Source organism: Macrobrachium rosenbergii, chromosome 56 (assembly GCF_040412425.1).
Source record: "Macrobrachium rosenbergii isolate ZJJX-2024 chromosome 56, ASM4041242v1, whole genome shotgun sequence".
Taxonomy (NCBI): Eukaryota; Metazoa; Arthropoda; class Malacostraca; order Decapoda; family Palaemonidae; genus Macrobrachium; species Macrobrachium rosenbergii.
In genome coordinates, this window is record NC_089796.1 from 43,610,671 (window position 1) to 43,635,327 (window position 24,657).

At 37.8% G+C, this 24,657-nt stretch overlaps 1 protein-coding gene across 5 annotated transcripts in view; it reads left to right on the plus strand.

The window, feature by feature from the left end:
• LOC136836055 (putative leucine-rich repeat-containing protein DDB_G0290503) overlaps positions 1 to 24,657 on the plus strand; it is a 359,912-nt gene that overhangs the window by 329,255 nt on the left and 6,000 nt on the right. For 3 of the 5 annotated variants that reach the window (XM_067099946.1, XM_067099948.1, XM_067099949.1), the window contains 3 exons: positions 11,671 to 11,790; positions 14,269 to 14,547; positions 16,686 to 16,795. In XM_067099946.1, the coding sequence (XP_066956047.1) occupies positions 11,671 to 11,790; positions 14,269 to 14,547; positions 16,686 to 16,795 (509 nt within the window). The remainder of the gene's footprint in view (positions 1 to 11,670; positions 11,791 to 14,268; positions 14,548 to 16,685; positions 16,796 to 24,657) is intronic. The other 2 variants (XM_067099947.1, XM_067099950.1) reach the window with 1 other exon arrangement.

Sequence of the window (24,657 nt, forward strand, 5' to 3'; positions counted from 1 at the left end):
GTTATGATAAGATTAAAAAGGATACTGTAAGTCAAGCAAAGAAAATAAATCAAGATCAACAATCAGTCATTTGGTTTCATGCCAGAGATATCTACAGCAGAGGCAGTCTCTATAATGAGGCATCTACAAGGACAAAATGGTGTAAAGAAATGTTCACGTTTGGGATCTTGAAAAGGCACTTAACAGGATTATTACAAATACAGAGGTTTCTGTAAAGGTTCATCAAGCCAGTGATGTTAATCATACCACAACACAAGGTCTAGGGGTGACGGTGGTAGGTGCATAAGAGTAATCTGCGATGAATCTTATGTGGACCCATTACTGTTATCATAGTCAAGAGGGAATCTACAAAGGAATGCAGAAAGGTAGGCCATTGGGGTTTAGTAAATCCAAATGACCTGGTATTAACAGAATTGGAGGAAAAGTTTGTAAAAAATTTAAAAGGTGGAAGAGTAGAATAGAGAAGAGAGGACCTAAAATAAACATAAGCAAAACAAAGCTCATGGTGACTGGAAAGGAAGCAAAGGAAGAGTACTGTACATTTGGAAAAATGCTCAAATGCATTAAAGAGCAAATCAGAAAGAGAGGTGGAACACCATGGTATGGTAGAAGGGCAGGTCTTAGAAGAGATTAAACATTCTTCTTACTCTTGGGACCTTGCACTGTCCAGCAATTGTTGAAAAGAGAAAAAATAGCAGCACTTGGAATAAGTGGAAAGAACTTGATAGATTACTAGTAAATTAAAATATTTTTAGTAACCAAAGCAAAAACTTGTGTTCATAAAGCATGTACAATTGTGTGGCAAAATGATGTACACAGACAAAAAAAATGTAGAATATGAAACTGTGTGACTCTAGACTGCTAAGCATCATGAACAGTATGGTGTGAAACCATATGCATGAGGAGTAGAGGAGAAAAGTGATGTCCAGTGGCAGGAGAATAGACCAAGACCTTAAAGACTGAAATGTTTTGGACCTGTGCAAGAATGAGGAACAGACAGAAAAGTAGTAGATATGGAATAAGGCCAAACACCTGTAGGAAGGGCCAGGACATTTTGGGAATATAGGAAGGCCTTGACTAGATTGGAACTCAGAAAATGCACACAGCCAAAGACAGTGTAGCAGACTCATTTCATGTGTAAACCCATAAAGGAAAAAGTGGATTTCTTCAGTATGCCTTTCTTGGTATACTGTATGCAGTTTTGTACTAAAGGTTCTTTGCAGTGTCCTTTTGCCCTCCAGCTGCATTGATTTTTGTCTTTTATTTTTTATTTGTTCTCTGTGGTCTCCTCTCCCTGGCTTGCTTGCTTTTAACTTTGTCTTGCTCAAATTTTCACCCTATGAGAGCATATAAATGACTTGGTGTTTTGGTGAAACTATTAAGAACAAATATTAATGTCTTCCAGATAGTTTCATATTCTTCCATTGATAGTGAAATGGTGTTATGAAATGAGCATGTAAATTGTTTTATGAATATTTGAATGCAAAAAGGTACATAAAAATATACTGCGTAAAGATAGGCATCTTGTGAACATCAAGAAGGGTGCTTCAAATTGTGTAAAGTTTTAACAGTATTTTCAAGGAAACACTTTTGCTCGTGTATTATCAACTAGTAAGTTAATTTGCATAGTTATTTGAAACATACTTGTACATCCATACATACAGTCAACCCCTGGTATTTGCAGGGGTTGTAATACGCAACCCCCGGGAATAGCTAAAATCCATGAACACTTAAAACCCCTCAAAATGCTTATAACTGCCTATTTTGATAGTTCAGACACCAAAAATCCCCTTAAAAAATGCTTATATTCGAGTATTTTAATAGTTTTATCACAAAAGGTGTATTTAGTCACAAAAATATGAAAATACAGTAATTTGTGAATATTTCTCTGAAAAATACTTTGAATAGTCAAATTTTATGTAAGTAACTTACCAAGTAATTATTTAGCTAATGGTTATGCTCACACAGCATCCTAAATTCAAAATTTGCAGTAACGCGTCAGTTGCAAAGGGGGGAAATGACAGGCCCTGCCCACTGCAATGGGAGCATAGGAACGACTTACCGCCAGCGGCGTCATTCTCTTTCATGCCGTGCTGCGGACAGCACATTGCGCTCTACAATCCTGCCCAATTCACCTATTCATGCTTGCTTGCCAAATTCGGGAAGTATTCCCTTTTGTTTGTCAAACTGTTGCATTTTTTTATTTCTCTTTTTGCATTAGATTCTTTCTTTTGTAATTATGTTGGATTCTAGCGGTTCCAGTCGTCGTTACTATAGCGAGGGGTGTAAGACTAGACTTACTAAGATTTGTTATGATGCACATTCCATGTGCACTAAGTGGAGGGGCCAGGAGTGTTCAAGAGAGAATACATGTTCAGAGTGTAAGGACTGGAATGACTGTAAATGGAAGATGCTTGAATCCCATCTGAATAGATATGAGAAAAGGAGGATTAGAAAGGCGGCTGCTCAAACCAAAAGTAGGGCCTCTGTAAGTAGGGATTCTTTCCCTAAACCTAAGACTGATTCTAGCCTAGCTCTTCCTTCTACCCCTGGACATACTCTCTCTCCTATTCTCAGTCCTCCCTCTATTCCTCCACAAACTCCTGTGCCTAGCTTCCATGCTTCTGACCCCGTGCCATAGCTTGTCTGGATTCCAGGATTTAGTCCAAATTCGACAAGATTAGTCTGGTAGTGAGTTCAGTGTCCGTATGTGCGCTTATGGAAAAAGTGTTCTGTGACAAAGTTAGTGATAAAGTGTTAAGTGAGGTGTTTGTGGAGGAGGTGGCTCCCCGTCCCGTCGGTGCCCCCAGACAAAGGTCACTGTCCCGTTCCCCTCTACAGCAGAACCTCGGTCCTCGACGCTAATTCGTTCCAGAAGAAGTGTCAAGATTCGATTTTGTCGAATTCTGAGTTAATTTCTCCCGTAAGAAATAACTGAAAATGGATTAATCCATTCCTGATCACCAGTCATTACCCCAACCTTGCCTTTTTATACAAAACTTTACACAACTTACAATTAAATAAGTTCAGAGTTGAATAACTTACCGTATCAGAAGCACTTTTTACATTTTTAAATGCATACTGTATAAAAAAATTGGCCTATGACCAATGCGGCGTGTACCGATGATAGACCGAGCGCCATAGGCTAGGCTAGGTAGCCTATAGGCACTACCAGAATGTACTGGAACGGGTACACATGAAAACTGTTATTAATTATGATAACATTGAAAAACAAGCCAGATTATCACATTAAATTAATAATACAGTATTTATAAGCCAAATTACTGTATGTCTGTTATCATAAAATTAAGAAAAATTTCCTAAATTACGTGAACTTCGAAGCTTGTGGCAGATGTAAACAAACCACAGCGCCACCCTGGTGGTGTATCAGCGGTACTAATTACATAAACATTCAATATTTATGGTAAATTTCATAGTCTACTGGAATAGTGTACAAAATCTGTAAAACATCTTTCAGTAAATATATACTGAAAGATGTTTTACAGTGATTGTGTACACTATTCAAGTAGACTCTGTATGAAATTTACCATAAATATTGAATGTTTATGTAATTAGTACCGTGATACACCACCAGGATGGCACTGTGGTTTGTTTACATCTGCCACAAGCTGCCGAGTTCTGACATAATTTAGGAAATTTTTCTTAATTTTATGATAACAGACATACAGTAATTCGGCTTATAAATACTGTATTATTAATTTAATGTGATAATCTGGCTTGTTTTTCAACAGCAGCAGCAGCAGCATGTGTGGGCTTTAAATGCTTTTAAATAAGCATGGGAAGAACGCCAAATAGCAGCAGCCGCCCGAAACTTTTCTACAAACATCATATGATTCATCGGGTCGGATTCCGGTTTGTTGTTTGAGCTCCGACACAAAATTTACTCAACATTTTGTGTTGAAATCTGATTATGTCGAGTTCTAGTACAGTCGAGGACCAGGTTTCTACTGTACCTGGGAGAAGACTTACCAGAGGTCCAAGTGAGGCTGGCGGGGTTTGCCCACGGGTTGCTGCCCCCTCAGTCAAGCCTGTTGCTAGATCCAGGCTTTAACCGACTGCCGCTGGAAAGGCACGTCACTGGATGTGCATCACTTGTTTTCTAGCTCGGACTCAGATTCCGACCGCCGGCGTCGTAGACGCTTTCTGGATTCGTCTCGGCCATTGAAAAGGCGCATGGACAACTAGACTCTTGCTTCCTTGTTGCCGATCAAGCATCACAGGGACATCCTCGACAGCCTGCTTCTATCTTGCAGTTACGATGTGGATCCTTCGGTTTTCGCCTCCGTTCAACTTCCTGCACACCCATGGGATTCGACTATTTCGATCTCTCCTAAAGATGCCAAACGCTTGAAGCATCGGTCTGAGTGTCTGTAGCCCAAGGCCCCATCTTGTCTCGAAGCGCCGTGCCTGAGAACCATCTTCCTGCTCCCAGCTTCTGCTCCCATGTGGCCAGCACCTGCTCGGGTACGCCCAGCTGTTGACTCCAAGCTCCCAGCACCACCATCCAGACACCCGATTCCTTCTCATTAACCATCTTCTCATGACTGCCAAGTTTCCATCTCGGAACCGGACGACCCCTTGTTGGCACCCATCAAGGAGCAACTCTCTCAGATCTTGAGCTTCATCAGGAAAGCACCCTCTTCTAAACCTCCTCAAGATTTGTTCCTATCTCCAGTCTCTTCGGGAGACGAAGAGGAGATCAAACAAGATGCTTTTCCTCCCTCAGCTTATGTGTCTTTTCTGCAATTCCTTCTGGCAAGTTTTCCTTCCTTCTTCGTCCTGGCTGCTCCGTCATCTGCTTCTACCTTCCTTATGAGAAGCCTTTTGGAAGAACACTCTTGGATTCCCAAGATGGTGCTTTCTTCTCCTCTAAGAAAGTCATGAAGGATATTGAAGACTGGCTCTTAACCCTTAAACGCCGAGCCTCTATTTACAAAAACGTCTCCCGTATGCCTGGCGGCATTCGGTGAGTTAGCGCCGAAGCTGAAAAAGTTTTTTTCAAAAAATCACAGCACGCTTAGTTTTTAAGATTAAGAGTTCATTTTTGGCTCCCTTTTTTTGTCATTGCCTGAAGTTTAGTATGCAACCATCAGAAATGAAAAAAAAATATCATTATCATATATAAATATTGGAATATATGACACCAAAAAAAAATATATATATAATTGTATACAAATCGCGCTGTAAGCACAACGGTTAAAGCTAATGAGTTAATTTTTTTTAGTTGTATTGTACACTAAATTGCGATGATTTTGGTATATAACAAATTGTAAAACGATCAAAGCAACACAGAGAAAATATTATCACAAAATAATGCATGAATTCGTAACGCGTGGACGTAAAGAAATGTTTTTTTTCAAAAATTTACCATAAATCGAAATATTGTGCTAGGGACTTCCCGTTTGTTGAAAAATGAAGCTAATTGATTGAATATTACTAGACTGTAAGTGTTTTAGCTTACAGTTGCAGTTTTCGACCATTTCGGTAGAGTTAAAGTTGACCGAAAGTCAAATTTTTTCTATTTATCGTGATTTATATGAAAATATTTCAAAACTGATAAAAGCTACAACCATGAGTTATTTTGTGTTGTATTCTACATGAAATTGCGCACATTTCCATAAATAAAACTTTATGTAACGACTAATATAAAACAGTGCAAACATTACGACAATGTGACGAAAAGAAATTCTGGCGCGGACGTAAGGAAAAGTTTTTTTTCAAAAATTCACCATAAATCGAAATATTGTGCTAGAGACTTCCAATTGGTTGCAAAATAAAGGTAAATGATTGAATATTACTAGAATGTAAGAGTTTTAGCTTACAATTGCATTTTTTTTACCATTTCGGTCAAATCAAAGTTGACCGAAGGTTGAAATTTTGGCAGTTATCGTGATTTACATGAAAATATTCTAAAAGTGATAAAAGCTACAACCATGAGTTATTTTCTGTTGTTTTGTACATGAAATTGTGCACATTTTCATATATAAAACTTTATGTAACGGCTAATATAGAACAGTGCAAAAATTACGACAAAATGACGAAAGAATTTCTGAAATTTTCGGCCGAGTTACACAAGAGCGTAAGAAAAAAGTTTTTTCAAAAATTCACCATAAATCGAAATGTTGTGCTAGAGACTTCCAGTTTGTTGCAGAATGAAGGTACATGATTGAATATTACTAGAATGTAAGAGTTTTAGCTTACAATTGCGTTTTTCGACCATTTCGGTCAAGTCAAAGTTGACCGAAGGTTGAAATTTTTTGTAGTCGACGTATGGTATGTCCACTTGGCACCCAACAGACAATTTTAGTCGACGTATGATACGTCCAGCAGGCGTTTAAGGGTTAATGAAGAGAGAGCAGGGCAAAGCGAATTTTGCCCAACCTCCCTCTCAATTGATCAAGAGGAAATATCAGCTGTATGTTACCGGGGAAGCTCCCTCCTGGCAGTTGCTGCCTCCTCCCAAGGGGACTTCTCCAGCCTTATCGACTTCCTGTCGGTTAGCTTTCGCTTCGGCCAAAGTCGTCTTCTCTTCTTCAGAACTAGACCATCTCGTTAAGGACTTCTTCAAGTTCTTGGTTTTTTTAATTGGATGGTAGGAGCCCTTGCTAAGAAGATAGAGGACTAAGGGCTTGGACGAACTCTTCACTGCAGATCTTTTCAGTGTTCTTTCATGTGCTGACAAAGCTGTCAGGGACGGCTCTTCAGAACTCACAACTCTTTACTCCTTTGGAGTTCTTAAGAATAGAGAACTTTGGTGCTCCTTCACCACCAGAGGAGTCACGCCTTCACTGAGATCCACCTTGTTGTTCTCTCCATTGGATTCTTCCCACCTCTTCCCCCAGTCGATCGTGGAAGAGATAGCTTCTCACCTTCAGAAGAAATCCACCCAAGATCTACTTGCACAGTCGTCTAAACGCCCCAAGAGCTCCTCCTCTTCATCGTTCATCCCCAAGATGATCTCACCGCTACAACAGTATCCCTCTCATGGGAATAAGCCCAAATCACAAGTTAGACCTCGCCCCAATCTCCGATTCCAATCAAGATCTTTTAAGAACTCCTCCTCCAAGCTGCCGTCCAAGAGGTGAACCCAAAGTCCTTCATGCCCCATTAGGAGCCAGACTTCTCTTTTTCTGGGAGAAGCGGGAGCACAGGGGAGCAGAACAATGGATTATCAAGGTGTTAAAGGAGGGCTACTGCATCATGTCTTGGAGAACCCTAATTTAGTGTTGTCTCCCATCGCCTTGACGGCCTACTCAAGAGACTCAGAGAAACATTTGGCCCTTTTGAAGGAGGTATCCTCTCTTCTTTTAAAGAGAGCTATAGAAGAAGTCGAGAATGTTCACCCCCAGGGCTTCTATAATCGTGTGTTTGTAGTTCCCAAAGCATTGGGGTTGGAGACTGGTCCTGGACATAAGCGCCCTCAATCTCTTCATCAGGAAGACAACGTTCAAGATGGAGGCGAACCAGTCAGTCATGGCCCCCATTCACCTGGGCAATTGGATGATCTCTCAGGATATGCAAGATGCATACTTTCATATCCCCGTCCATCTAGTTTCCAGGAAGTATCTCAGGTTTGTCTTCTAGGGAAAAGTCTTGAGTTGTGGTCCCTCTCCTTCGGCCTCTCCACAGACCCTCAAGTTTTCTCCCGAGTTCTCTCCCCTCTTGCCAGATGGCTTCATCTAGTCAGCATAAACATCAGCCTTTACCTGGACGACTGGTTTCTTTCTCTGTTCCCCTTCAAAGGAAAACTGCATGAAGGACCTTCGAACAACTACAACTTCTCAAGATCTAGGAATTTTTTTAAATTCCAGAAATTCCAGTTAGCCCATGCACAGGAGATTGTTTATTTGGGGATGATTCTCAACTCTCTGAATTTTCAAGTTTTCCGTCCCTCAAGAGAATTGCAAACTGCCTCAAGACCATTCACAGTTTCCTCGCCCTATCGTCATGTTTGGCCTGTCAGTGGATGAGCCTTCTAGGGACTCTGTTGTCTATTGAGACCTTAATCAAGTTGGGCAGATTGCACATGAGAGTTCTCCAATTCTACCTCAAAACCAACTGGGACAGGAAGACTCAACCGGATTCTGTCATCTGTCCCATCACTCAGTAGATAAAATTGGACCTCCAGTGGCGGCTGTCCAAAGGGAGACTTTCACAGGGAAAATCTCTCCACCTTCCAATCCCCGACCTAGACATCTACTCAGACGCTTCGGATTGAGGCTGGGGAGCTCTTCTAAGGAGTCAAGAAGTTTCCGGGATGTGGTCCCCAGAGGAAACCAATCTTCATATCAACGTAAAAGAACTGAAGGCCATTCATCTAGGTCTCCATCATTTTGCAACTTCAATTCGCAACAAGACAGTGGTTGTTCATGCGGACAACACCACCTCTCCGTCATATATCAAGAAACAAGGAGGCACTTGTTCTTTTTCCTCCCTCTGCCAGACTACAAGGGACCTTCTACTTTGGGCGCACAAGAATCAAGTGATGCTAGTCGTTCGTTTCATTCAGGGAAAATTAAACTTCCTAGCAGACAAGTTGAGCCATCGGAAGCCGGTCTTCCCTACCGAGTGGACCCTGGATCACAGGATCTGTGTCGATCATTGGAGATTGTGGGGCAAACTGTCCATAGACCTGTTTGCTACCTCAAGAAACAATCACCTTCCTCTCTTCTGCTCTATGGCCCTGGATCCCTTGGCTGGGCAAAGGACGTCATGCTCAGAGAGTGGTTGGGTTTGGATCTTTACGCCTTCCCTCCCTTCAGCTGGGTGAGGGAAGTCCTGAACAAGTTTGTGTCACACTGCAATGCTTCTGTGACTCTCATAGCACCGTTCTGGCCATGAAGGAGTGGTTCCCAGACCTTCTACGGCTTCTGGTAGACTTTCCGAGGCTGCTTCCCCAAAGACTGTGGCTATTCAAACAACCTCACTTCAAGAGATACCACCAAGGGTTGTCCACTCTTGCTCTGACAGGCTTCAGACTGTCAGGAAGCTCGTCAGAGCAAAAGGTTTTTCAAGAGCAGCTGTGGAAGTTATTGCAAAGTGCAGACGACAATCTACTTGCAACTTATACCAGTCAAAGTGGACAGTGTTCCGTCAGTGGTGCAACAGACATCACATTTCATCTTCTGAGACATCTTTAACCCAGATTGCAGACTTTCTCCTCTACTTGAGGACCTCTAGAAGTCTTTCCTCGTCCACCATCAAAGGATACCAAGCGATGCTTACCTCAGTGTTTAAACACAGAGGTATGAATCTTTTTTCTAACCAAGATCTTAATGACCTCATTAAGTCTTTTGACACTTCCAAGCAGAAGTAGTCTGATTTAGTGTCTTGGAACTTGGATGTTGTCCTTAAGTGGCTTACAAGCCCCCCTTTCGAGCCACTCAGTTCCACTTCTCTCAAAACCTTATGTGGAAGACCCTCTTTATAGCAGGTATGGCTACAGCCAAACGTATTAATGAGCTGCACACGATCGACAAGAGGGTAGGCTTCTCCTAAGGAGATGCAGTGTGCTCTTTCACCTTAGGGTTCATGGCTAAGAATGAGGATCCTCCTAAGCCTTGGCCTCGCTTCTTCCATATTTAGAATTTAATGGATATCCTGGACCCGGATGAAGAAGAGAGGGATCTTTGCCCATTCAGATCCCAGAGGTGCTATCTGCATAGGACCAAGAAGATCAGAGGACCTGATAGCAACCTCTGGTGCTCTGTCAAGAATCCTTCTCGTCCCTTTTCAAAGAATGCCCTTTCGTTCTTTATTAGAGACCTGATCTCCGAAGCTCTTTCCCAGATTCAGGAAGACTCTTTTCCCTTGATTAAAGTTAAAGCTCGTGAAGTTAGAGCAGTGGCTACCTCTCTCGCCTTCAAGCACAATATATCCCTCTTGTCTATTCTTCAGTTGACCTCTTGGAGGTGCAAATCTATCTTTACATCTCATTATTTGAAAGAAGTGGGGACAGTTTTTGAAAATTGCAGTACCCTTGGACCTTAGCAGTGGCTGGCATGGTATTGGGGGAAGTAGCATAGGAGATCCTATCTCTCTTCTGTCTCTTCGCCTTGATATAAGGTGTTGAGTTTTTTGGGGAGCCTAGGGGTACTTTGTACTTGGTGTACCCACCAGTTCTTTGGATGGGTAACAGTTTGTCATGTCAGGGCGGGTGACGGTGAATTCTGGTTGTTGGTTTGTGGTACTCCGCCCAGGGCAAGGGCAACTGTTTTCCTGCATACGTCTTGTCAGCGATCAGGCACATCCTCCGTTGCAAGACTTCCACTGAGGTAGAGGCGACTCTCAGCTCCCCACTGTGCAGCTACAGGTTAAGATCAGCACCAATCAATGGTAGCCATTCTTTTCTAGTTCAAGTCATTACTCCTTTAATGTTTTTTTAATAGATCAGTCCATTCATCCCACCCCCCTTGCAATGTGGAATTCAGCTAAATAACTACTTGGTAAGTTACTTATATAAAAATGACATATTTATAATAAAATTTAGTTTATATTTATATATACTTACCAAGTAATTAATGGTTCAGAGCCCTCCCTCCTCCCCTTTTTTCATGGACTGTTCGGCAATAAAATAGAATGACGCCACTGGCGGTAAGTCGCTCCTACGCTCCCATTGCAGTGGGCGGGGCCTGTCACCCCTGCTTTGCAATTGATGCGTCATTGCGAATTTTGAATTGAAGATGTTGTGCGAGCATAATTGTTAGCTAAGTAATTACTTGGTAAGTATATATAAAACTTAATTTTATTATAAAAATGTCATTTTTCCATGAGTGTGTATACAGTATATGTTTCACAGAGAAATCCACGAATAGGTGAAGCCGCAAATCCGAAACCGTGAATAGGCAGGGATCCATTGTACAACACTTTCTTATGGATTAATATTGTCACCTTTTTATTGTCTCAATTTTACTTAAAGTTTTGAAACTAGAAGGCATACTATGGCTGGTCCTAGGAGTTTGCATGATTATACTACACTAAATATTAGGAGAAAATTTAATATTTAGCAACTAAATGAATTTAGAAAAATGCAAGAAACTAGCCATTATAACATTAGTGTATAAGGTACAAAGTCCAAGTTTTCCTTATATACATTCATTGTACAGTGTGTTTGATATATAACATACAAGTAGTTGCATTTTGCTAGTATATTTAAATAGTAATTTTATAGCAGACTACTACAGGCAGTCCTGGTTATTGGCGATCCGGTTTTATGGAGCTTGCCTAGTGACGACGATAACCAGATTTTCGACACCGATCTCCAGTTATTGGCGCCAACCTCTGGTCATCGGCACTGATCCCCGGTTATTGGTGCTGATCCCCACTTATCGTCGGCACCGATCCCCAGTTATCAGCGCCAATAGACAGGGATCAGCGCTATTATCACCGATTTTTGGTTGTTGCGATTTTTGGTTTTCGTCACGCTGTCAGGATCCGAACCCCCACCAATAACCAGGAACTGCCTATATTAAAATTTTTCATGAGAGGAGTAGGAATGAAGTGAAAAGCTATGGTTTTTGGATGAGTGACATAATAAAGATGATAATTTTTCAGTTTTGTCTAAGGTGGGAATTAATGGTATAGTGAAATATATGTTTCAAGATGAAAAAAGGTTTGCAGAATGCTGACAAATGTACTCTTTCTTCACAGACATCTTATTCTCGACCTGGTCCACCGACACCTGGAAGAAGAAGCATGCATAAAATTGATAAAGAAAACATATTAGATTCTGACACCTCCCAGGTGTCTTCATCCAGCAGAGAGCAGAAGGTAAATTTGCTTCCTTTATTATGTATTTTTGTTGTTTATTGCCTGAGGTTAGGTCTCATTATGATCTTACCTCTGTTAGTGAGCTAGAAGTTGAGGGATTTTCAGCACCCATAGGTAGTTAACCAAAACTACATTCTTATCCTGTATGTAATTTTATGTGCTTTCTCTCATTTTACTTGTGATCTTTTTCACATTAGCTGCCCTACTTCTCGAGCTTCATCGAAGAGAGTGGGCGAACTCCATGGTCTATCTTCTAATGTTAAACACTCAAGGGGTTGGGGGTCAGTAGCCGTCGAATTTGTCCCGGAATTCGTAGCTAAAACTCAAAATCTCTCGCTCCATGATGACAGATTTGAATCCTTTTCCATTCCATCCTTAGGAGATTTTGTTGACAGTGTCCCAGATGAATTACTCTTATGTCCTGTTAGGGCACTGCATGATTATCTGAAAAGGACTTGCCACCTTAGGCTGAGATGTTGAAGACTTTTTGTAAGCACAGACTGGAACAAGAAAGAAAGTGCCCAAGAATACTATCTTGGTACGTGAGATTATTAGTCGTGCCTATAGTTCTTCTACCACCTCTAATTCTAACACAGTGCATGCAAGAGCACATAACATTCAGGATTTAGACCCTTTGTTATCCTTTAAGAAGAATTTATCTATTCTTAGGATTTTGAAGGTTGGTACTTGGCTTCGTCAAACCACCTTCACATCCTTCTATCTAAGGGTCGTTGCCAACAGGTCCTTGGACACTGTTTCCTTGGGTCCAGTGGTGGCCGCTCAGGAAGTTGTGTAGCTCCTCCAGTGCCCCTGGTGGGACAGTGTGTGTCTTACCTAAGATGATGGCATGAAAGTGAGAGTGAATGAGGTTACTGGTCTTTTTCCTTTATTTTCCCCTTCTTCTCTGCCGGCCGGCAGCAGGAAGCGTGATCCTTCATGAACTGGAAATGGTTAGATACAGGTGAGTGAGTGCTTTTCTGTTTGGGAAAAGTTTTTTAATACACTAATCTTTCCTTGCAAGAGCTAGTCCCTCCTCTCCCTAACAAGGGGAGTGAGGAATGATAACAAACGAATTGGTGGCTAATGTAGGTTTGATATCTTAACAGATAGAGCTCTTTATCTTCCATTTACACACTGTTCCTATACAAATGTATACTGTATTAGCCCAGTAGTCTGACCGTTTAATATCCTTTATTAGAGTAGTCAGAAGCTTTCGTCTCTTTTCTCCGCTTTTACCAAACCAAGAAACGAGACAAGGTGCTGAACCTCCAGTCGGTTCGAGACTTCAATTCCTCTCATCAAAGTGAGTCTACCCAAAGTTAAGACCTAGGTTTGTTCCACAAATGAAAAATGACAAAGTTTTCATTAATTTGTATTTTTCATAGCTAACAAACCTACGGTCTCAACTTACATTGCCCACCTCTTGCCACCCCTCAGTGGATTCCCTGGGCTGGAAGAATGTGATACGTCACAGTGTTCTTGGGTGAAGGTAGGTCAGTTGTTTCCTCCTATCTCACCTGAGTAGCCAAACCCCGTTGCCACTAATACCTTGTTCTAAAATTTTTTATGTTTTTTACTGGTTTCCAGCTGGTGCTAGAAGATTTATCCTAAAGTTAAGACTGTACTTTGTTAGCTATAAAAAATACAAATAAATTGAAAATTTGTCATTTTGATATGTTTGACAGCTATTGGGTAGATACTGTGGCCGGAAAAGTGCTGAAAAGAATGTTTAAAATCATCTATAGTGTACCTTGCAGGGCACACTTGAGTGATACAGTACCACCCTATGGGGTACATAGGCCAGTAATAAGGACCCTTTTCTTTTAGTGTAAAACCTTAGAACCGTCTTCAGGTAGTTACTTAGATGTTATGTAATATCTAATGCAAAGTTTGCTTAGATTGTACTGTGTGCTAGTTATTTTATCACTTGTATGGTATCTGACTCAAAGAGTGTAAATGTAACTGCTGTGATATCATCTTGTGAATTAATTTTAAGGTGTATATGAGAGTATAAACCATTGTTTTGGTGATCTTTTTGGAACACTAAAACCTGAGTTTTGAATTACCTTGCTAGTTGTCTAAATAAGAGATGCCCAGCTAGTTACTACAAATATTTTGAGAGTAGAAACAAGGTATGTATACAGATTGTTATTACTCTAAACTAATTTCATGAGGCATCCAATCACTTTTCTAGACTTACAGACTTGGCCAGTCTAGAGTGTAGCTTTGAGTCTCCATTAGAGTTTGACAAAACTTTTTATTGGTAAGAGGAGACTGGTCTGGTATGCAAACTATCCCTTATGTTTATCTTGAAGTTATGCTCTTTTATGCACTAATATCTTTTATACTACTGGTCAGATACAGTTTACTGCAACTTTGCAATATTGAATGAATAAGTCCAGATTGAAGATGATGTACATTAACTACATAACATGGAGTTTTGATAATTGTAAGTATAATAAGAGTTTCTTACTGTAGGTGAGTCCTGTATCTTCTGGATCTGGTGATTCTCCAGTTTCTACCCGATCGAGACGATTATTAAAAGAGTCATCACAACGTAATAGTATGAGTGCTTCTACTAGAAGCTCTGGCTCTCAGTCAAGGCGTACCACGCTGTCTCCTGGTGGTGTCTCATTTCTCAGTAAAAAAGGACTAAATATTACTCCTCGAGGAAAGAGAGTAGCAACGCCACTGTCAATAAAGAAAATACTTAGCAGAGGGAAGTCTCCTTGGAGGAAACTTGAAAGTGATCATGAGGTATGTTTTTTTATAGTTCCTATGTTGTTTGCATGTATATATTAACATTGATAATTATTTTTTGCTGCATGTCTTAGTGAATATATGCTTAAGTATACATTTTATTCAAATGTATAACATTTGTAGATACATGTATTCAGCAGTATTCCAGGCAATGTAAGTAAAAAATTATATGATTTATATGCAAAAGGGTGGAACTGTTGTGAAAGGGAATTGTTGGGTTTTATGCTGTGTGCAAGATGAAGTGAATGATTGTATCATACACTTCATCTTGTAAATGCCATTTCCACCCAAAGATATCAATAAACAAACATTTCTGCAAAAATGAAAATACCCTAATGGTGTTATGTACATATTACAGTTGGAAAAATTTCCAATTTTACTAATAATAAAGCTCACAATATATGTTAAAATAGTACTCATTGTTAAATATTTGTAGGGAAAATGTGTAGAAATCTTGTTGGCAGTAATATAAATTTCCTGGTTGCACAACAGTGATGCCAGTTGATGGTGGTTACTGAATAGTTAGTGTTCTTTTAAGGTAGTTTGATGATGAATATAGTTGTAATTTCCCATGATGTTTTTATGGTAAACATAATGGTAAGTGGTGTGTTGTCTCCCACAAGTTATGTTTACTTGGTTAAGTTTCAAAATAGGGGCAAACAAAATTTATGATTATATTGGTGTAAAGAATTTTAGAAAATAGTTTCTTGCCTTTCCAGACGTTGTCAAATATAAGCCGTAAATAACAAAATGTAAACAAATTGCCTGTTTCTGTAGGAGATTGACATTAAACTTCAGCATTTTTAAGGACAAAAGTATCATTCTCAACTGGTTATCTTATAGACAAACTGCTGAGATCATTGATTAAATGTTAAAATTAACATTTTACAGTAATGCCTGTTGATGTGAGAAGTTGGCATCAAACAGTAGGATTTTCATTGACAGTAAACAAAAAAATTTACTAATACTAAACTGAATTAATAAAAGAAACATGAAGAATGTGCATGGAGGTATTTCATTGCTTCATTTTAAGGCTTAATTAATGCATGATGATTTAAGGTGAAATACCTGTATACCATTATGCTAGCCATGCCTATTTATGTATACTGTATACTGATCTATATATTTGCATGTGAAAATTAACTGCAATTGTTATCAGATGTGCTGATTAATCCTGAGCATTGATAGAGGTAATTGAGTAATATATGGCAAAATGAGTAACTTATAGGCATTAAACAGTTGTCACAGAGGATGCCTAGCTTAAAATTCATTTCTAAAGAGAAGGCTTAAGTACATATTCAAGGTAGATGAGTGTCACGTTTTTATTTTTTATTTTAATTTTTTTTTTTTTTTTTTGGCTTCAGTTTGTAACTAATAAAGATGATCCAAATACTAAACTGGTATTCGTTGCAAGATGATATTCCCCTAACACTGTTTTGAATGCCATTTAAGTCTGGAATGAAGTTAATAAAAAAAAATATGTTTATTTACTTCTTGGGAATTTGGAAGCCATGTACAAGAAGACATATTTTATGAAAGTAGTAGTAACAGCTATATTTCTTTTATATAAATAGGTAAGATCCAGTATTGAGTGATAAGCTATGTTGTAGTGTTTTAAGGTCATGAACCTAATACATTTTTATCAGAACCAGTTTAACCTCTTGTTATGCTTGCCAACAGAGATTTTTGCTTCACCCTCCTAGAGAGACTGATGGTTGAGTTTGCTACTTGTGAATTTCGGGGTAGCCTAGACTTGAATACTTTCATTCAATGTCATAAAAGTATTTTACATTATTAACATTATTGATAACTTTAAATGTTGCATTTTTCATCTCTCCAAATGTATATTGTGTATTTGTGTATATAACTTCAAGATATTTAAAATTAGCCTTTGGACTCCTTAAATGTACAGTATTCAGTAAACAAGATTATTTTTATTCTCAAAAGGATATCCCATTTCAAAGGAATCTGCTTAACTTTCGTATTCCATGTCATATTAAGTATGTAGTGTACAGTATTGTTAATCATATCATATTGAAGTACTGTGGTACAGTACATTGTATTGGAGTCCCTAGAAGTAAGTAGTTAACATGACTAACCCCAGTCACAATAACCCTACAACTTACCTCTAACAGACACCAAAGGGACTAGAGAGCAGTGTAGGCTCTACTGGCAGCTCAAAATTAAGGATTTTCCGTAAGCCGTTTGGTTCCAGAAATTACAATGTGTTGTCAGCATCACTGAGGTTTGTTTTTTGCTACATTATGAGCTTTTTCTCTGCTTTGATATTACGCTTGCGTTGCTTTGCTGTTTCAGAAGCCTTGAAAATAGAACATTCTGAAGACTATATGTCATTAATACCCATTCCATGTACTGTATAGTATTAACAATTTTAAAGACCTGATATTTGCATGAATATGAAAAACATTTCAAAATATTGTGGTTTAAGTGGCTGCACCATTTTTTTTCAAGTGTATATACTATAATCCAGTTTGAATAAATTTCAAGTAGTTTCAATTATTTGGACTAGCTGCTGGAGGGAACTGCAATTCTAGTTCTTTGTCACACTTATGTAGATTATTAGATTTTTGTGTTGAAGAATAACAGTTTAGGTAATGTTTTAGAACATTCGCAAGTTCATATTAAATTAAAGATCATATTTATTCCAGCCGAGAAGAACCCTAAAAGAGTTCAGAGGTCTGGTTAAACAAATCATTTATAACTAACCAAATAACTACAGATCATATTTAAAACCTGATTAACCCTTAAACGCCGAGCCTCTATTTACAAAAACGTCTCCCGTATGCCGGCGGCGTTCGGTGAGTTAGCGCTGAAGCGGAAAAAAAGTTTTTTAAAAAAAATCACAGCACGCTTAGTTTTTAAGATTAAGAGTTTATTTTTGGCTCCTTTTTTTTTGTCATTGCCTGAAGTTTAGTATGCAACCATCAGAAATGAAAAAAATATCATTATCATATATAAATATTGGAATATATGACAGCGAAAAAAAAAACATATAATTGTATACAAATCGCGCTGTAAGCACAATCGTTAAAGCTAATGAGTTAATTTTTTTAGTTGTATTGTACACTAAATTGCGATGATTTTGGTATATAACAAATTGTAAAATGATCAAAGCAACAAAGAGAAAATATTATCACAAAATGATGCATGAATTAAACACACGGACATAAAATTATTATTTTTTTTTTTTTTTTTTTTTTTTTCCACCATAAATCGAAATATTGTGCTAGAGACTTCCCGTTTGTTGAAAAATGAAGCTAATTGATTGAATATTACTAGACTGTAAGTGTTTTAGCTTACAGTTGCAGTTTTCGACCATTTTGGTCGAGTTAAAGTTGACCGAAAGTCAAATTTTTTCTATTTATCGTGATTTATATGAAAATATTTCAAAACTGATAAAAGCTGCAACCATGAGTTATTTTGTGTTGTATTCTACATGAAATTGCGCACATTTTCATATATAAAACTTTATGTAACGACTAATATAAAACGGTGCAAACATTATGACAATGAGACGGAAGAATTTCTGGATGTTCGGACGTTACCGCACAGAAAAAAATGTTTTTTCAAAAATTCACCATAAATTGAAATATTGTGCTAGAGACTTCCAATTTATTGCAAAATGAAGGTAAATGATTGAATATTATTAGAATGTAAGAGTTTTAGCTTACAATTGCATTTTTTTGACCATTTCGGTCAAGTCAAAGTTGACCAAAGGTTGAAATTTTGGCAGTTATTGTGATTTATATGAAAATATTTCAAAACTGATAAAAGCTACAACCATGATTCTACATGTTATTTTCATGTTAAAACTTTATGTAACAACTAATAAACATGAAATTGACAACACATTTTCATATATAAAACTTTATGTAAAATTCACCATAAATCGCTAATATTGTTGCAAAATGAACACATGATTGAATATTACAAAAAGAGTTTTACAACAAAATGAAAGAAAAGAAGTTTCTTTATATGAAATATTTCAAAACTGATAAAGCTGAGTTATTTTGTGTTGTATTCTACATGAAATTGCGTATATATAAAACTTTATGAAAATATAAAACAGTTTTTTTAAAAATTCACCATAAATAGAAATATTTTAAATATTGTGCTAGAGACTTCCAATTTGTTGCAAAATGAAGGTAAATGATTGAATATTACTAGAATGTAAGAGTTTTAGCTTTTGACCATTTCGCAAGTTTTGACCAAAGGTTGAAATTTTGGCAGTTATTGTGATTTATATGAAAATATTTCAAAACTGATTGAAAGCTACAAAGGTTGAAATTTTTGTTGTATTGTACATGAAATTGACGTCATATATAAAACTTTATGTAACGGCTAATATAGAACAGTCAAAAATTACAACAAAATTTCTGAAATTTTCGGCACCGTAAGAAAAATTTTTCAAAAATTCAACAGAAATCAATTTTAGTCTTCCAATTTGTTGCAAAATGAAGGTACATGATTGAATATTACTAGATAAGAGTTTTAGCCAGTCAAAGTTGACCAAAGGTTGGGTTAATTGTTTTATAAGATTTTTAAGGTTTGAGAGTGTCTTTAATTGTTTTATATTTTTAACTTTGAATGTTTTGAAACCATGTGAGTAATGTAGGTGTACAATAACTAACAAATGAATAGACTTTTTTTTTTTTATTTTTTTAAGATTGCTGTTGATATTTAAAAATTTTATAAAATCTTGTTACACAGGTGATATTATGTAGAAATAAGAATACTTGCATTTTTGTAGTTGGTGTTAGTCTTTTGTTACCAATACCCTTCATCTCATGTGAAAACTGTAACCTAATTTAAGGAACATTTCAATACTGTAGTTATTTAATGAACATAGGCATAAACTATCAGAACAAAGAAGTAATGGGAAATTTGTTCATCTTCATAGTCATCACATATATATCATAATTTTCAAGTGTGATAATTTACTTTAGTTATTTGAAAATTTCTCTGCAAAATTGGGAAATTCATACAAAAGTAATGTATGTACTGAAGTTACAGGAAAAACTACTCTATAGGAATTAATTCTCAATACCATTATGCCCACTAAACTCAAAGTAAAAGGAGTTGCCTATTTCAGAAATATTTTCAAATACAATGGCTTTCATCAATATTATATTGTTAATAATTTCAAAATGTTTTTTCATAAAGAAATTATGTTCTTCAGTCACCTAATAGAAATTGATTGAATACATAATATTGTAGTCAGTAACCAAAATTTTAGTGTCAGATAAACTTTTTCAAGCAATTACCATTTATTGTGCATCTTTTCTGTAGCATTAGATGTAATCCTTCCATTTACAAGAATAATTCTTCATTGTCACTGTACACAAGCTTGTATTAGATAATATGGTATTGGTATCATAAGATGTATTAGCTAGCAAATGACTTTCTGTAAAACCCTATTGCTTTTATTCATTAGTGTTTTGTGTTTGCAAAGAAAACTGTTGGCCCTAAGAACATTATCAAAATATCAATCTTTATTTATAGCAGTAAAATATCAATCTTTTCTTCATAGCAGTAAAATTTTGTTATTTCAGACAGTTTCCTAACCCCTTTCATTTCACACATTTAGAGTAGTGAAACAATGTTAATATCATTATTTTTATTTTATGATTCTCTTAAAGCTGTTGTTTTCTGTATAATAGAAATGTAATTTTACATTCAAATACACTGATAAAAACCATCAAAATTAAAATATAAGGCTTAAAGTTATTCCAGTGTTCATTGCTCAGATATAATTGTGGAATCTTAATGCCTATAAGAATATTTTTAGAACATAATCAAGAGATACATATATTTGATAGCATAGACACAGTTCATCCTCAGAGGTGTAGTTACACTCATGATCTGCCCAGGGCTCCATAGGACAGACCTACCAATCTCACAGAATTCTCTTATAGTTGATCTTGGCCAGAATAGCACTTGTTGGCACAATGATAAAATATAAAGGACTCAGGACAAGAGAGCTCCATCTCCATTCTACAACTACTACCTTGGTTTTTCCTTCATCCTACTCACACAGATGTGACAACAGCACATATGTCAACTGTTTTCCTCATTACACTGTAGCCTGTCCCAGAGTTTGCTAATCCCCATATTTTGCTGTGAAAATGTTTTTAACTGCATTTTTCAATAATCATACAAACTTTCACACTAAGTACATAGTTTTAAGACACAGTGAACAGTTCTAGTTCCTTGAAATTTAAGGGGTAGGCTTATATATGTTAAATTTGGAGCCAGCAGGTCTCATGCAGTGTGAGAAGTTAGGATTAGATCACCAGGCTATGCTGTATTTGCCGTGCTATTTTTCCTGTCCAACAAAGCGATAATTGGCAATACTGTAATGCCAGAATGTTTGACATTTTTGTTATTGAAACTCATTAGTCATGACTTTTTTTAATATCGATAGATAATTTATGACTTAAAATATTGATAGATTATTTGAGGTTACCAAAAGGGTAAATCAGGTTAGCCTAACTTAATGTTTATGAAATAGGCATGACAGTAGCTCTCAGTCATGCTTGACTTACAAACCATAGTGTTTACTAAAGGCCAGTATTTCCTTTGTGGTATTTTATTGTCAGACAAAATAGATTTTAAGATATAGAATGTTCCCAAGCTATCGTTAATATCAGGGTTCTTTTCAAGTGTTAAAGGAAATAAATTCATGCGGTTCTACTTCTAATGGGTATTACTCCGCCAATAGTGATGTCACAAGTACTGTATTGAGAAAAATTGTTGTGACTTTTTTTTTCCTACAGGAATATAAAAGGTACTTTTTTGTAATGGTGAGCTTTGTCAAACAAATTAGAATCTTATAAGATACTCTTTCTATATAAATTTGGTGCTATAATTCCAATAATTAATTATTTTAATTATGTACCAAGTAACATAGACCATAACCTTTACCTGATGCTATCAAATAGACGGTAATCAAAGTTATGAATTGCATAGAAATACATTGTATGGGAATTCATACCATGTTATAGTAGTAATTGTGAATAAATATTTTGATGCATTACTATTTTATGAATATGACCCATTGATCATGATACTTAACAGCATAATGTGGACACATACTTGTGGCCATGTCACCCTGTTTTAACCCTTTTTATCCAGTCATGATCATGTGAGGCATGGTAATAGCTTTTGGGGTGTGATCTGGACCAGCTTGGCTGAGAATTGATTTTTCACGACATGCAGTTTGAACAAATTTTGTGGAAAAATGTTTGAATTACTTGAATGGGCCATGAATAACTTTTGATAATTCATATGGCAACACACATAATCTCAAATATATTTGCCCATAAATATACTTGGGGAATTTTGCTGGTTTTAGTTCTTATTTGTTACGATAGTATGTCAACTGTAATTGTAATTTTGCAAAATAAAGTGCAAAAATTTATTAGAAAACATATATAAGTCAACAAAAGGTACTACATCTTCCCAACCCTGTAAATCTTGTAATATTTTAATATTTTCCCATAAATATACTTAGGGATTGTTGCTGCTTTTAGTTCTTATCTGTTATGATTGTATGTAAGCTAAAATTGTAATTTTACAAAAAAATTTTTAAATTAATAGAAAGAACAGGTATAACTCACTAAAATTAGTGTATGTTTTTGAGTTATGGAAAAAAGGCCCCCACACAGGGTTGGAAATATTCACTTTAAATTTCATGTGGAGGTACAGAAAATTTTTATAATTTTTTTCTCCTACCATGTGCATAACTGCCTGCCATGAGGCAGCCCTATAGGAATAAAGGAGAATTTGGTTGGTTGCTGGACATGTGTGAAATATGCAACATGCTCCTGGTAGCAAGTTTAAATGATGACAGAGTTCATTTTAAGCTGTCTCTCTGAGTCACAGGTTTTAGCAGAAGTATGGAAGGAGACTACATTGTTCTGGCAGAGCTCCCCCAGTAAATTCGAGGAACTCCCACTTCAGCTCCTCCATCGGAGACAAAGTCTTTTCTTGGGAGAGATGTCCCTAATACCCAGCATGAAGTAGATACAGTATAGCCACTGAAATTTCCCTTTGAATCCGGAAGAACTAGGGAACAGTCTTTGCTTACATGAGAGAGTCATCTCAGATGAGGATCTTGCCTCATCTGAAGTATCTGTACAGGCAGTCCCCGGTTATCGGCAGCCTCAGTTACTGGCGATCCAGTTTTACAGCGCTTGTCTAGCGACGACAATAACCAGGTTTTCGTCGCTGATAACCGGTTATCGGCACTGATCGCCTCTTATTGGCGCCGCTGATCACCGGTTATCGGCGCCGCTAACCAGGGATCAGTGCTATTATCGCTGATTTTCGGTTGTCGTCACGCCGTCGGGAACGGAACCCCACCGATAACCGGGGACTGCCTGTACTTTCTAGGGGATATAGTGATTTATCCGGGACTTGTATCCTGCTGGGGCAGTGGTGATATGACTACCTTGGCTCCATCAGTTCATGTAAGCTTCCTTGATAGGGAAATTCTGCTTACTCCTCTTTCAGAATTCTGGGAGGAAATCATGAACAGTATCAAGGAGGACCTTACTGTTGAGTGTCAGCATAGCAGAGACGTTATCCATGATTCTCAAGAGGATTTCAGGTCCATCCTGGATATGAAATTGGATTTGATGTGTAAAAGTTTCTTTAATTGGAGGATAGAGAGGCTGCATAGTCTGCCCAAACAGAGATTGGTTCTCTCACCAAAAAAACTTAGGTCATGGAAACAGTGTAATAAAAAACCCAAGCCTAAAAAGAATTTGAATCAGTTGTCTAGATCCCCGTTGAAAGCAGAACTTGTAATAAGAGACAGCCTACTCAATCCCAGAGCTCCAACTGGACAGTAATATCTGAGAATGATACTGGTAACCCTTGGCATGACACCTCAATGTGCATCCTTTTGCCAGATGGAAAATACCGTATTAATGAAAGAAGAACTTTGGTTGATGTTGAGCATGTAAAATTTCAGGATAGAGCAGCCTTTCCCAACACTGAATGGCACTTGGCCCCTCCTTCAAAAGGAATTCAGAAACTTTCTAAGGAGACGGTTATCTTGCTTATTGATGTAGTGAAAAGCACAGAAACAACCTTTCTCCCGTTTAATGAAAAATATAGCACGGCAACAGTTTTAGAGAACCAATATGCTCTCCAGGAGACACCAGCCCTCTGTCCCCTCACTTTTAAGACAGCCAGTCTTGTAGACAGAATTTCAGAATATTGTGGTGACTGAGGAAAAAGCTCCAATTGGATGTGGCTACCCAGCCATTTGTGGCCCGTATGAGAAAAATCCTAGACAGGACAGCCATGGCTGAATTTCATGCTAGGCTCTACCTCCTCAATATTGTAAATTATACTACTGTGCCAGAAATAGCTATTAAAATGCTTCCAGAGTCTCCCAGGACAATGTTCACTGCAGTAGCCAAAATGCTCAAGCAGACCCTATTGGGAACACACTGTGACACTGGAGAGCCTCAGTAAGCCTGGAAAGAAGCATTGGTGAGCTCCAATATCTTGCTTCCCAATGTAACCTCCCTATTACATTCTTCCCCCTTCTGTCAGACTTTTTTGAAGAGTCTGTTGTTGCACAACTCACTGAATGAGCCCAACAACAGAACTGCACAATATATGCTCTGCTTGGAAAAGGGCGATCTGGAAAACAGTATTCTTGAGAGTTTCCTCTTCCTAAGCCCAAGAAAGCTTGGTATGAATTGGATCCATACAAGCCTCTGTTCACTACTAAACAATCCTTCCAACAACAGAAGAAAGAACAACAATAGCAGCAGCACCCCTTTCAAAGCGAGAAAAGGAAAATCAAATCCTTGAATTTGTATTAAAGGCAAGGGAAGAGGTGGTGCCCAATATGACTTGCCCGATCACTGCCATCTAGGAGTCCTTCCCTTGGGGGGACAGTATTATTTTCAATAGGCTAGGGTAGAGATGGTCTCACCCCCCCTTTCTAAAGGAGGTTTTTCCAAAAACCAGACAACTCTTAAAAGGGGACCATAGAGTAATACGTGTTTGTCACCAATCATCAGCGTCCCCAATAATGATTCATCCGAATGAAGGGTGATCTTCGAC